This window comes from Rhinatrema bivittatum, chromosome 2, assembly GCF_901001135.1.
Source record: "Rhinatrema bivittatum chromosome 2, aRhiBiv1.1, whole genome shotgun sequence".
In the NCBI taxonomy this organism is placed as follows: Eukaryota; Metazoa; Chordata; class Amphibia; order Gymnophiona; family Rhinatrematidae; genus Rhinatrema; species Rhinatrema bivittatum.
Window position 1 is genome coordinate 572,539,264 of NC_042616.1, and position 14,877 is coordinate 572,554,140.

The 14,877-nt window shown below is 43.9% G+C and overlaps 1 protein-coding gene across 2 annotated transcripts in view; it reads right to left on the minus strand.

Annotated features, from left to right (window-relative positions):
• Nucleotides 1-622: 622 nt before the first annotated feature.
• Nucleotides 623-14,877, minus strand: part of IMPA2 (inositol monophosphatase 2) — a 73,112-nt gene continuing 58,857 nt past the window's right edge. Inside the window, exons 4-8 of one of the 2 annotated variants that reach the window (XM_029590972.1) lie at nt 14,374-14,419; nt 10,711-10,819; nt 6,953-7,061; nt 6,635-6,786; nt 623-1,944 (exon numbers count right to left, since the gene is read on the minus strand). In XM_029590972.1, the coding sequence (XP_029446832.1) occupies nt 1,829-1,944; nt 6,635-6,786; nt 6,953-7,061; nt 10,711-10,819; nt 14,374-14,419 (532 nt within the window). In that variant the 3' untranslated portion in view covers nt 623-1,828. The remainder of the gene's footprint in view (nt 1,945-6,634; nt 6,787-6,952; nt 7,062-10,710; nt 10,820-14,373; nt 14,420-14,877) is intronic. The other variant, XM_029590971.1, reaches the window with a different exon arrangement.

Here is a 14,877-nt window from a genome sequence, read left to right on the forward strand (position 1 = left end):
GTAGGGGGGTCTGAATGGATAAGGAGATTTGGAAAGAGAAGATCAAGGATATGTCCTGCTCTATGTATTGGATAGTATTTTAGTGAGTTGCCACCAATTTCTTGTTAAGTGACAGAAAGATAAGCCATGATGCTGATGGAGAAGGGACTATAAGTTATCTAGGGTGGGTTTTAATGGTGTGTCTTATTTTCACAATGAGACATTTCATAGATGCTCATTAGAAAATAACTGGTGGGAAGAATTTAGAAAAACTGTAAGATGAGCTTAAACAAAATACGTGCATGTTGTTCTCACTGCCTGGCTACAGATGCTTTCTGTAAGCATACATTTAGTGGTACTGGTTTTACATGATTCCACAAACTAAAAGCAAGGCAATGTCTAGGAGGGATAGATGGGCTGATGATTTACTAGGGAAAAGGGAAATTGGATTAAGACAACCAATGAGGGCTCAGACTTTTATGGTTTGGGAAACTGATAAGCATGGGAGTAACCTGAACAGAGCAGCAGTTACTACCCTTAACAAATAAGTCTTGATGCTTTTGATGCAACTGCAATATTGTTCTCTGCTTCAAAGGAGTGGTGGCAAGAGGTAAAGAGAAAGAGAAATTTGGATTCAGGGACAGCCAAAACAACCCAAGACTTTTTTTTTTAACACACAATCTGGAGTACTGATGTGCAGACATTAAGGAAAAACCAAACACACAGGACTGCTTCTACGACCAAATCCTTAAGCATAGCATGTCAAACAGCACTGACTGATACATGGGGGGTAACTACGTGCATGGCAGATACTACCATGGGAAGCTTGCTGGGCAGACCGGATGGACCACTGCATCTTTTCTGCCATCATGTCTATGTTTCTATGGTTGCACTTCCATGGGTTTGATTGGCAAACTTGGTGCTTATCAGGCCACTAGGGACTAGAGCAGAGCAGTAATTTTCCATTTAGGACTACCTCAATACCTTATCATATAAAAGAAGATCTTATAACTGCGTGAAAGCTCAGCCCTAAAAGAAAAGTGTGCTTTTGCACAATATAGTGATAAAAGTGTGGCTCACATATATCATTTAACATTCAGGGACAGCACTATCAAACTCTGTTCTCAACTCACTGTTCTTTCCAATCCTAAAAAGAAACTTCTGACCAGGAAACATTCATCTACAGGGATTCCCAGGCCTATTAGGAGATTTACCTACTGATGAGACTTTTGAACATGTTACTACACCAGGCCCTTAATATACCTATGCTAGGCTCAGTTTTGGCAAAAACATTCTCTATGGACTGCTACACCAGTTTTCACCTGTGCCTCTTCTGAATTACTGTGAACTTCCAAAGGTTTCCCAAAACTCGTGTGAGGAATTCAGTGTCTTGTTGCTTTAAGGTCACAGTTTCAAGCCATGCTAAAGTACTGTGAGTACATTTTCCTATTTGCCCCTACCAACATACATTTCTAAAACCCAATTCCTGAGATCTGCATTTTGAAGAAGAAATGCTGTTTCAGTTTTAATTGCATATGTCACAGAAGACTTTGGATTTTAAATCCCCCAAAAATGTGAAACTTTTTTTTTTTTTTTTTAAACATGAAAAGTAATTTGCTGCATATGATCATGCCACATCCATTCAATACTACTTAAAAAAGGACCAGAGGCTTTAGGGAGTTTAAAAACATTTCTTCTAACACAATGTGCTAGTCAATGGCTCTAGCATTTCATCAGGTCATTAAAAAGTGTTTCCCCACTAGATAATACATTTTTGAACCAGCCACTCTGTTCTGAAATAGCAAGCAGAGGATTTATTTCAGTGCTCTAAAGAACGTTTTCCTTTTCTTCAGTTCTCATCATCCCTGCCGTATTGGATGGTCTGTAATTCCTGAGCTATGAGCATTGCTAACTCCTTGGTGCCTGCTGCAACCACTCTGCAGGACATGAGGTCCAGTGGTCCTCCTGTAAAGGAAAGGAAAAAAAAAACCACATTAATGAGGGGATAGGCGAAGGACAGGGAACATCCGGTGAACCAGATGTGCAAATAGTAAACTACTTTTTTTTTTCATACAACATTACATCTTATTCTGTATTTTTTTTCATAGATGGGGGGTGGGGGGGGGGGGGGGAAGGGAGTCCTTTCTGAAAAAGGCCACTGAATCTTCTCTAGGATGCTGTTCCTGGGAGTCTTTTATAGACAGGTGTTTTGTGGGCACTTGATATAACAGCTGGAAAGCAAAGGAGGATTACAGATCTCATTAATGTATTATAGGTCGTATACATGGGATGAGTAGGGAGCTCAACCAATATACAGATCTGCTGAAAATTAATTAGATTGGCCATTTATAATGTCTGCTCACGTGCCAGATGGCCTTCCATGTGAAATCCTTGTGCAGAAGAAATGAGGACAATTTATTTATTTTTTAAAATACAGAAGGACATACAGAAGGACGTCCGCTGGCCAAGGGAGAGCCAGAGCATCTATGCCCTCTGAGCCGTGTTCCCTCCAGCGGCGGAAGAACCAATTTGCCTTGGCATCGCGAAGGGTCGCCATGAGGCCTAGGTGGGGGGGGGACGGGACCACCTGTCGAAGATGAGATTCATGGCTGCGTCAGAGAGTTCCCATTCCCCGGGATTGAGCGACTGACAAAATCGGCCTGAACATTCCCCTTGCCTGCAATGTGGGAGGCCGCTGGGCACTGTAGATGTCGCTCTGCCCAGGCGAAGAGATGGCTGTTTTCCAGGGCCACCAGCGGACTGTGGGCGCCTCCTTGGCGACTGATGTAAGCCACGGTAGTGGAGTTGTCTGACAAGATCCATACCACCTTGCCGCGGATGAGGGGGAGAAACTCCAGAAGAGCTAGGAACACCGCCCGAGCCTCCAACCGAATGATGTGCCAGCGAGACTGAGTTGCTGGCCAGATTCCCTAGGCGTACTGGGAGAGGCAGACCGCACCCCAGCCCAAGAGACTGGCGTCCATGGTTACTATCGTCCACTGAGGGACTTGGGGAGGCATTCCCTGTAGCAAATGAGGAAGGGAAAGCCACAACTGCAAGTCGGCGATAGTAGAGCCCAAAAACGGGAGGACTGTGTGAAACTGTTCTGCCACTGGCTGCCAACGGACAGCAAAGCTTTCTGAAACGGTCGCATATGAGCAAAAGCCCAAGGGACTAGGGCGATGGTAGAAGCCAAGGAGCCCGAGACCTGCAGGTAGTCACAAGCCGTCGGAGAAGGCAGCAAGATCAGACTCTGAAACTGGCCGATCAACTTGAGAGACTGCGCGCGAAGCAAGACGACCTTGCCCACCCGGGTGTCGAAGTGGGCTCCCAGGAACTCTAACTCCTGGGAGGGCTGAAGGTTGCTCTTGGAGAAATTCGGTATCCACCCGAGAGAAGCGCTAACACGCGACCCACCGCCTGCTGGCAAAGAGCCTCCGCCTTGGCCCTGACGAGCCAGACGTCCAGTTAGGGGTGAACAAGGATTCCTTCCCGGCGGAGAGCTGCTGCCACCACCAACATGACTTTGGTGAAGATGCGAGGTGCCGTCGCAAGACCAAAGGGAAGCGCCCTGAACTGGAAGTCCCGGTGGAGGATGTGAACGCAAAGAGACTACGGTAGCCGCGATGAATCGGAATATGGAAATACGCCTCTGTCAAATCGAGTGAGGCGAGGACCGCTCGCAGAGTTTCCATGCGGAAAAGCGGAATCTTGAGAGCCCGGTTGACTCTTGAGGTCTAAGATCGGACGAAGACCCGTCCTGTTAGGGAACGACGAAGTAAATAGAATACTGGTCTGCGGCAAGTTCGCTGTCTGGAATCGGCACTACCGCGCCCAGACACAGGAGCCTGGCGGGGGTCTGCTCCACCGCTTGCCGCTGGGACAGACCGCGCGAGGAAAATAGAAAAAGATCCCGAAAATCTCGAGCAAAGCGCAGGCGTACCCGTCTCAGAGAACGTCGAGGACCCACTGTCCGACATGGTTTTGACGCATTCCACGAAAAACAGGGAAAGGCGACCGCCTAGGAAGGGGACCGAGGAATGAGTCAAGTGAACTTCATTGTGTGGCAGGCGTAAGGATGGAGCGCGTGGGCTGGCCCTCGCGAAAGGGACGGCGCCCATGAGAAGGCTGCGACCAAGACTGCGATCAAGAAAGAAAAACCCCCCTGAGGAGTCACCCTGCCCGCGTGGGGCATACCGTCTCTGGCCCCGAAAACGTGGACGAGAGAGTGTAAAGGAACGGGATGGTTTCGGTCAGTCCTCCGGAAGCTTATGGACCTTACTTTCCCCTAAGGAATCCATAGTTTCTCAAGGTCCTTGCCAAAGAGCAGCTTACCTTTGAACAGCAACGTGCCCAACCGGGCTTTAGAGGCCGACCAATGGCGCAACCAGAGGAGCCGTTTGGCGGACATCGCCGAAGCCATCGTCTTTGCCTGGACACGGAGAAGGTCGTATTCACAGCCTCTGCCCACGGGAGGTCCCAGGTGCAGAGCAACTGTTGAACCCACCTGAGACCTGCCCGCAGCATGAGACTGCTGCAAATAACCGCATGCATCCCCAGCGCCAGGACATCAAAAATGCGCTTCACATGTGCCTCGAGCATGCGGACCTGGGTGGCTTTAAAAGCCGGGAAAAATCTCCTGTATTGTGACCGCATAAGTAGTCCACGGAGGGATTATTGGTTTTTTTTGTTTTTGTTTAAAATCTAAGGATACCTCTGGGAGGGGGAGCTTGTCCAGTGCACGGCCCGCCCGGAGTCCCGCCTCAGGAGCGTTCCATTCCCACAGGCGTAACAACTTGTGCGTGAGATGAAAGGAGAAGGCGCTTGCTGGATCCCTGATTCCCGCCAGGACCGGGTCCATATCCTTGGGCAAAGAGGCTGTAAGGGTGTCCGTAAGACCCTGGGGTCGTCCCCCTCCAGGGGTGGAAGGGTATCCTCCGCATCCGGATTGGCGGCAGGATCCGGGGGTACCGGATCCACCGGGAGGCTGGGCACCCCCGGGACCACCCGTGCCCCAAGGGACCCCGGGGGCTCCGCAGCCGGTCTAACCGTCAACGGTGCGGGAACATTTTTTGCCGGGGGGGGCGGGGGGGGGCGCAAGGGGGGGACCTTCCTCCTCCTGCAGGCTAGCTAAATAAGATCTACGCAGGAGGGCAAATTCAGATAAAAAACGAGCCCTGGAAGTCCTGGGTGGGGGAGGGGGAGGGAGCCAGAAAACTCATCCTGGGGGGCCCGGGGCTGAAATCGGGGGGTAGCTGCTAAAAAATCGGCCCCTCAGCCCCAGGGAGCTCTGAAAACGGAGCCGATAAAAAATCCAACATGGCTGCCGTTCCCGGGCTTTCCTGACCTGGGAACGGCCTGGCCAAGCTCTGGGGAGTCAATCCCCGGGCTAAATTTGCTTGCCCTGCTGAGGAGGGACCTCCCCCACCCGGCAGGGAGGCAGAGGAGAGGCAGGCTGCCTGCCGTGGCAAAGAGCCGCACTGTAGAAAAAAAGCTGCAGAGAAAAAAATTTGATTGACAGCCTGGAGGCCCGGAGTGAAGCAGGGGGGAAACCTGCTGACTCTTGCCTGTCTGGCTGCCGGTTCAAGCCCAGGTGGGGAACAAAGATAAAGAATATTGGTCTGCTGCTGTAGGTAAGTAATAAAAGTACTGGAAATACTTTTAAACTTAAACCTGTTTCTGTGCCTCTGTTTTGTTTGTTTTTTTTAAATAAATTTACGCTGCTGTGCTCAATCTAAGACCCTTCGGCAGCCAGAGGGGGGGGAGACAAGAACTGGACTACCAGACTCGGTCCCCACACCTGGAAGCGGCTACAGACTCAGGCTAAGCACTGCACAAGGGGCAAAGCCCCCCCCCGAGTCCGGCAAGAGCCAGGAGACGGAGCAGACTCCTGAAGAAAAATTCTACAACTTCCTGACTAACCTTTTAATTTTATTTTAACAGGAAGAAAAAACCCCACAATCCCTAAGGAATAAGTACTTGCTTGATCCCAGAAGGAAGGAGGAAAAAGAAGGCTGACTAGCCTAGATCAGGAGACCGAAGGGAGATGTGCTGCACCTGCTGGAGACAGACAAATACTGGATAGGCTCTGTCCTCATATAGGATATCCTTTCAGTTTTAGTCTGTCTCCACCTGCTGGAAAGGACGCTCAACCCACAGTCTGGACTGATCCGGGTACGTACAGGGAAAGAGTCAATTTCATGATCCCACTGCTTTGTAAGAGTTTCAAATAAAAAGTAAGTTTTCTGTTTGTTTAGTAGCCATATTCTGGCCTACAGAGACCTGGGATTCTGAGTCCAGCAAAGATCACCAAAAATGCAGGGAAAAAAAGAAGTTTCATGTTTTTGGGGACAGTTTGGCCAGATTAACACACACACCTCTTGACAATGACTTCATGAAGTTGTATGACAGTAGCCATAAAAGAGAAGACAGAAAATACAGGTCAAAAAACTCCCCATCACAACACAAACAGAAAATTCCACAATAAACCAAACCCTCCTATGGACAACCCAAAATCTGCACTCCTGCCTCACCTTCAAGAGTACAGGATAGAGTAATCTTACAAAATTTCCTCAAGAGCACATGAAAATAAGGCAATTAAATACAGGGATTTTTTTCCCCCTCTGACATAAAATTGTCACCTATCCGAACATACCTGAAGTATCTATCACAGTCCCCCCTGCTTCTCTGATTATGACAGTAGCTGCTGCCAAGTCCCAGCAGTGTAAACCAAACTGGTAATACGCATCCGCAGCACCAGAGGCCACATAGCACAAGGCCAATGTCGAGCTTCCTATGATACGGACCCTTTAGACAGAAGAAAGATATTAAACTACAAACACACAGAGGGAAGAACTGATATTTAAATATAGCTCATACCAGACATGCTTCATTTCAGATGTGTTTAGATTACCAGTCATCCCCCACTGGTATTTTTTGTCATACAGTGCTACTAGAGCAGAAATCATCTTACCCATGAGCTTGGAACTTGAGTATCTTCTCCATGTTACTGAAGAACAATTTCAAAGTAGCAGGATCACGTTTGGTACCAATTTCTGTTAAAACTAAAGCGTTAGAGATATCTACAATGTAAAGGAAAAAAAAAACCCAATTCAAGTCAGTTGCCATTCATCTCTGGTATCAAGGATACCAGTAGCAAGTTAATCTCTGTGAACAATGTGACCTATGTAAGCAGTAACATACAACTGGATGTAGGATATGGGCAGGTGCCAGTAAGGCTTACCTGAACTGTGATGCCAGAAGCCCACCAGAGAGATGCTAACCTCCTGCCAACATGTGGAGCTGCACCCTTCCCCAAAAAATGATTAGATACCTGTACAATTATGCCAGGTTATCAGTAATGGGTGGGATCAACCTGAGAGGGGAAATCTGCCTGCTATTCTGTAACACCCCAGAAAGTGTCTCACTCAGTGCACATGTACCTAACCTGAACTGCCTGAAAACATGTCCAACAAACAAGTAGCCATGCACTTAACAAAAGGAATGTTCTGCTCTTCCCACAATAGTATTTTCCTTTCACGGACTTTGTTGACATTAGCAGGCAACTTAAGATAATTTTAAGGCCTACCAGCTGTTCACTGTATTACAGAAGTGCTAGCTAATGTTTTCAAAATATCAACCTATTTGAGATTTTGGACTCTGTTGCTCAATCTCTGTGTTTCATACATTGGTTTTTCATTTCTGCCCTCATCTTTTTGTTGGGGAACCCCAGTTTTGCTGTTGGGTTCTCAGCTCAGTTGGAACTACGGCTGGCACCATGAACCTTCATTCACAACTACCTGGGGATTTCCCCCCCTATTTTAACCCAGTTATTGCAGTGATAGCCCTTGGTCAGCAGCTACACAAGGACTTTTTATGGAGATCTCTAAATCAGGGGGTCCTAAATCAGGTCACTGGGTATCACCGTTGCATGATGACAGACATTCTCTCCCCAGGAGCTGTGGGCATTGACATCTCCAACCTTGGCCAGCCTAGGAAGCTGAAGACCTGAGATAGAAATCAAATCCCAGTTCCTCTGCATGGCAATTTGTAGCAATACCACTGACTGGCCTGGCCCTTACTTTATTTCTTAGATGCAAGATTATTTTTTTTTGGGGGGGTGGGGGAGCAGGGGGCATTGGCCAGCAAAAAAAAAAAGGTATGCACTGTTTTTCAAAGTCTTTTTCCTTAAAATGTACTCACTTGTTTGTACCATTTTCATGCTAGATACCAATGATTCTCAATTCCAGACAGATCTGGTTTACAGGATATCCTCACTGAATATTCATGAGCTAAGTTTCCTTTATTTTAATAGCTTAACTTACAGATCATGATTTACCCTGAAAACCAGATCAGAAAACCACCATTTTCCATCAATGCAATTGCTGCAAGGATTTCTACTAAGAACCAATGCAGCAGTGCTACTACTTCTCAGTCATAATGGCAGGAGTAATTAAGCAGGATAAGTGTTCAGGAACCTTACAGCACCAATCTCTCCTGGAGGAGGGAAAAACAGCTCTTAAGGGTCATGTTCAATCACTTAAGGGAACTAATCAATAAAGAAGTATTTTCCATAGGCACAGAATGAGAAAAAAGTAATTTCAGTAAGGTTCTAAAATTACCTAAATTTTTGAAGGCACTGCTGTATATTCAGAAGGACTCCTGTCTAGAACTATGCATGTGTCTAATAAGGTCAATAATATGCTATTAACTGGTTAAATTTTGTCAAGTATCTTTTGGGGGAATTTTTGGCTGAAAATAACCAGCTACATTTTCGGTTGAAAATTATCTTCTAAATCTGGAACAGAAATATTTGCCCAGCTACTTTTAGGCCTGCTATTTGTGTGACTGGGGTTGACTGGTTAGCTTACAACCGATTTTCAGCACTACCAGGCTCACTGGCTAAGCAGCAAGCCTGCCCTGGGGATGCCCCTTTCTGGCCTGGCTAAATGGGCTTTTCTTGTGAATTTAAAGCAGATCAATGTAGTTGGTCAATGGGGAAGCACTTCTAAAAAGAGAGGTTTAACCAGCTAATTCATCAAGTTAACCAACTAAACCTTTGGAAAACTGACTCTTATCTGGTTTTAAAACAGTGTAAAAAAAACAAAACCCCAAAAAAACAAACTGAATATTCTGGGGGGGGGGGGGGGGGGGGGGGGTTTGATTAAGACCATTTTACTACTGTGAACTTTGCTGCAAATCACATAAGCCAGGAAGTAAATATAAGAAATAAGATATACTACAACAGTTTTCAAGGGGTGGAACAATTTATGCAAAAAGCAAACAAATTATTCCATATTTGTTGTAGGACTCATTTAATTTATGGGTGTTAATATCACCTATTATAAAGTATACTAGTCTTACTAAAATATCTCTGGAGATTAGCAAAATGCTGTTTTAATCAACTAGATTTCCTGCTGAAATATGTAACTTCCTACTTAAAGAAAACTCTAGAAGAATCAGTAAGAAAAAAAGAGTGGCCTTATAACGATGACCGGTGTTTGATTAGGTGACAAGTTGCTCTACAGCCAGAGTTGCACCATGACACAAGGTCATGTTATGGGGAGGGACACAAGAAGATCTGAACTTGCTAACTGTAGGAAACTTTGGAATACACATTCAGTATCAGTACAAAAAACAAGTGCTGGTGAATTTCCAAGGGGAATGTGGAGAAATGTACAAGAGTCACTATGTCTTGACAGGCATGTTGCCATCCAGTTTAGAACAAATAGATTATTTCTTGCTGATCTGATTAATGAACATCATTGGGTAGTTACTGATAGCATATCTTGCTAAAGAAATATCAATATGTTAAAGGGGCAATATCTGACTTTTATAACCAATTAACACTTTCATAATTTTCAAATTGCTCTTTCTGGGTCCCCTTCTGTCTTCTCTTGTATATGGATAATTCAGAGATGCTTTAATGGAAGAAATGGATCAGGTTACCATTTTCTGGGAAAATAGTCTTCCTCATGCTGCACGTCAAAATCAAAACGCAAATAAAATACAAGAGAAGGCAAGTCAATGATTATAAATTTATGTTTTCTAAACAGATAATTGTAAAATGTTAGTCCGCTACCGTGTGGCACTGCTCATTCAAGTACACACTGGAAGAGCCCAGCAGCATGCCCTAGCAGCTGGAAATAAAGCACCTGGCTAAGAAGCTGGCAAAAAGGGTACAGATGCTAACAAATGAGGGGGCAGAACACCAGACTGGCAGCTGAAAATGGGCATCTGACATTCCAGGGCAAAGGCCGTAAAAAATGTTGCAAGCCATATTTAAAAATGGAGGCTTCCAAACAATTTGTTCCTTTGAATCTCTCCTTCATGCCTGCTCATGTCATATTGTCACCCAGTACCATGCTCTTTGCCACCAATTTGGGACATATAATGGCTCGAATAGTCCATACATCCAAGGAATTGGTATCTTAGAAGGTGCTGCATAACTTGTGGTTCATTACCAGTGTCACAAGGCCATGGATGGAATCCTACTTTTCATTTGCATCCCTTAACCAGCTCAACTTCAGACTTAAATATAATTTTCATAGGAAAAGAGAGCATGTATGGTAGATTAGGAACAGACAGTAAAGACACAGTACAAGTCAAAAAACCCTCAAACATATGAATAAATAAATGTCACATACTGAGTAAGACAGAGGCCAACTGTCAAATGTCATTTTCGAAAAATTAAAATATTCCTTTTATATTTCTACCAAAATCTAAACCAACCTGTCACTTTTGATACCTGTAGCCTTTGTCCATTACAAAATGCCCCTTGACCTTTTCTACCAGTGTATAACCGTTCTTCAGTACAGTGGTAAATCACACCAAATTCAAGCTTTAAGAATTTTAGGGGAGAAAGAAAAAAAAAAAGGATTAATGAAATTCAGATATTGCATCAGGGATACAATAGCTATTACAGACTAGAAAGCACATCATTACTGCAAAGAATAGGGGATGGTAAAAATTCAGCTGCTGGATTAATGGTCTCAGAATGGTTCATACAATCAAGTGCTTGCATTACTTGAAAACAATTTAAAGAGTATCAAGAACCCAACCTGCACAATCTGTACCTTGTTGGGCAGTCTCAGCAGGGACCAAAGGGTAAATGAGCACAGAAGATGAGCCATGTTCAAGCCTCCTAAGCTAGTGGTGCCTTTGAGGCAGGGCTGAATCATGGATGGGTAGTCCAGAGGTGGCCATGCTACCATAGATCATGTAGCTGCCAATGCCATCCACTTAACACTACCTGAAAATAGCACCACTTGTTTAAAGTAGTCATTCATGACTTCAAGCATCATGCCACACCAAGTCTAGCTCATGAAATGACATAATCCTTTGTAATCAATGTAATTCAGTCACCTTCAGTATACGTCCACAGCTCAAGAGGGCCTTTTTGCCCAATGACCTAGACATAAGATAGAAAAACGTCACTCCCGATAAGGAGACCCCCTAATGTATATTTTGCGCAACATTCCCTTAGGGGCTGTCAGGAAATCTTATGGAAAACATGAGCTGGATTCAGTTTTTAAATGTACTATTCAGTTAGACAGGTGCTCTTGTTCAGATGAAAAATGAGCTGCCTTGAGTTTTGACAAAAAAAAAAAAAAAGACCAATTATGCCAAAACTTGCAGCAGTGTCTACATTTAGCAACTAGAAAATATGTGGAATTAATGAAGTGAATGAATAAATAAATCTGGTACCACATTTATAAAATCTGCTGCTAAGTACTGCTATTAGTCAGAGTCTCATCACAGAATCAAACATGGGTTGCCATGCACTGCTTGGAACCAATGCATGGCACTTTCATCAGTGGAACGCGCCCCGCTCACAAAAATCTAAAATTCAAGATAAAACAGAGATGATAAACTGACTTATTCTGTAATCTAAAAGGACAAGTGCAGGCTCACAATACAATGAGTTTTCCTTTAAATACTTACAGACTCCTGACATGTTCCATAAATCAAATATCCTCAATTTAATCCCATCTATAACCATCTATTTTAATTCTTCTCAGACATGGCATTGCTGTTTAATTCAAAGACCTTTATTCATTTTGTTGTTGCGTGTTTTGCCTCTTGACTAGATTGTAACCTCAGAGTTTGTACATGTAAAAGGATGTATGAAATGTTTAGCGTATACTTTTATTCACACTGAGCAGACGTGATCCTGGGTTCAGGAGAGCAGAGTCTACGCAGGGTTAATGTTCACACACACACTTTTCTAATTTTGAAAAGCATGCATGCACCCTTTTTCAGAAAAGTTTCTCACACAAATTAGGTGCAACTTGTGTAGGGAGTTTTGTGAAGATAGTTTTCAAAAGCGAACCTACGTGTACAAGTTCTGCGGGCTGTTAAGACCTTTACCCCTCCCTGTATGTAAAAAAAAAAAAAAAAGCTTTAGGGATCAGAAAGAGCTGTAAGCTGCTATGTTGGAGATGCGTGCTCAGTTTGGCTGAAATTGTTCAATCTTTAGGGCAGGGTGGACGTTGCTTGGCGTTAGCATTACTTTATTTTTCAATAGCACTATACAATGTAAAATGTAGCTCTGACACTTCAAGACCCTTCTGCTCTATTCACCCAAAATCTTTTTGGTCCTTTGAAAAGCTAACTTCAGAAAAAAAACAAAAAACCCCAGCTATCTACTGTTGTAAAGCAAATATTTAGAAGAGAAATTGTGTTTTATCAGGGTCTGGAAAAAATGCTATTCACAGCATACAGTAGGAAAAGCCACCATTAATCAGTCAGTAGTCACTGGAAAGTACTGAAGCCAGTCAGAAACCACAAGTACTATCAAAACTGACTCATTGTTTTGTTTTAAAATTAGTCTTCATCTTTCTGCCATCTACCTTTAAGAGGGCCGCTTTGTACGTGCAATTGCCAAATACCAGACCAGCTAAAAGAAAACTATGTGGTACTTTGACTCAAGATTGAATTAATTCTTCCTGCTCCGTTTTGTCGAGGACTTGTACTGAGAGATAAAACAAGGCAATACTGCCACGATATTTTGTCGGGGAAGAGCAAAATATTGCGAGCCCCCCCCCCGATAAAATATTGCGGCTTTATTGAATCCAGGCCAGAAAATGATGGCAGAAAAGAACCACCACATAAATGTCATCTGCTTGCTTCATTTGTTTGGGTTGTTTTTTTTTACTCACCCCTTTGCAGAAAGCATCTGAGATGGGGTACACAAAGGGATTTGTTTTCTTTTGTACTGCCATAGACCCCTGTTGATTTCTGGCTTTCCATTCACTTTTTTTGAACTAAGAATCATCTGTAGTTATCCGATGCTTTCTTGAATTGTTTCTCTTAGCCTCTACTTCTTCCACTGGGAGGCTGTTCCATCCATCCTATCACCCTCTCTCTTAAAACCTATTTTCTAATGTTAATCCTGAGTCCATCCACTTTGAAAAAAAAAAAATATCATGACCTCGTGTTAGAATTTCCTTTTCACTGAAAGTTTGCTTCTTATGTATTTATTACTTTGAGGTATTTGAATGCCTCTATCATATCCCCTTCTTCTAAAGTAGGGGAGAACAACTGGCATTTCATGAGCCAAATGTAGCTCCGTGAACGCATACATTCAGCTCTTTCAATGCCACCAGCAGCAGCAGTTGAAGCAGTCATGGCTTGTGTGACTGAAGGAGAAAGGCAGTAGTGTCAAACTCAAGCTAAACAGGAGGAAGAGGCAGTGTCAGTCTGCTTCACTGCATGATGAGCAATTGTGTATCCGGATTCTTCATGGACTCATCTGTAGCCTGGGCCAAATGAATCTCAGCAAAAAAAAAAAAAAAAAATAATAATAATTTTACCCTTCTTTACACTCTTGCCAAAGAGCTTCCTCCTGGATGGTACACAAGATATTGAAGTGTTGTAAGAGTTTTATTAATTGTGACCTGGTGATCACCAGAGAAACATAGGTCTCTGTCACAGATTTCTCCACCAAAAATGAGCACTGTCCACTTTGGAACACTGCATCCAATCTATGCCTCGTGGTTCAGCCTCAATATAAATGGAACAGTGTATGCTTTCAGTTTGCAGCCCAATTCTGAGCGGTGGAAATTTGCTGTTACTTGATTATTGAAACTCTCCTACTGGGAGCAATCGGAAGGTGGAGAGGAGGATTGTGAACATAGCCTCTGCAGCAGACCCTCCATCCCCAGCCAGCTCAAGGAGCAGGAGCTGAGCTGGGGAATCAAAAGGATATATATATGGCTTAAACAATGTGTGTAGTCTTAACCCCTGCAAGTGTGATAACAACAAGACAACACTGCAAAAGAAATTAAAGGTCAGACATCGTATACTGAGCCCCCTCCCCTTCCCCCCAACCAATCAACTTATGAGATACCTAGACAGATCTCAGAGTACCAACTTACAGAACACTTTCTATACCTCTTGGTTAACAGCAAATCCAATGCTAACTGCCACTAGTGGAAACCTAGAAATTAAAAAAGAAACTCAGTATTATGCATTTAAAGATATCTACTGTAATTTCATATAGAAGGTGCATGTGGGGTTCACCTCAGACACCAATGTTGAGATTCAAGGAAAACATCTCACTTTTACCCCCTTATTAGTATCAGTATTTCACACCCCTACATAAAAAGAGAAAGCCTCCAGAAAACTGCAACCTACCAAAAGAAAAAACAAAAAACCCCAACATTTAAAAGGAAGTGGTTTAAAACAGAAGTGCTAGCCCACTGAACCCCACAGCATAACATTTCAAATGTCTTTCTTACTGAGTCACAGGCTGAAAACAGGAAGGAATGCAAGAACAGCAGGGGGCCCTGGCATAGATGTCAGCCAGTGCTGCACTGAAGTGTTATGAAAGGGAAGCTCCCCAAGGCCTCACAGCAGTGCAGTAACTTGTAAATGTTTACAGTGAACAAATTTAAA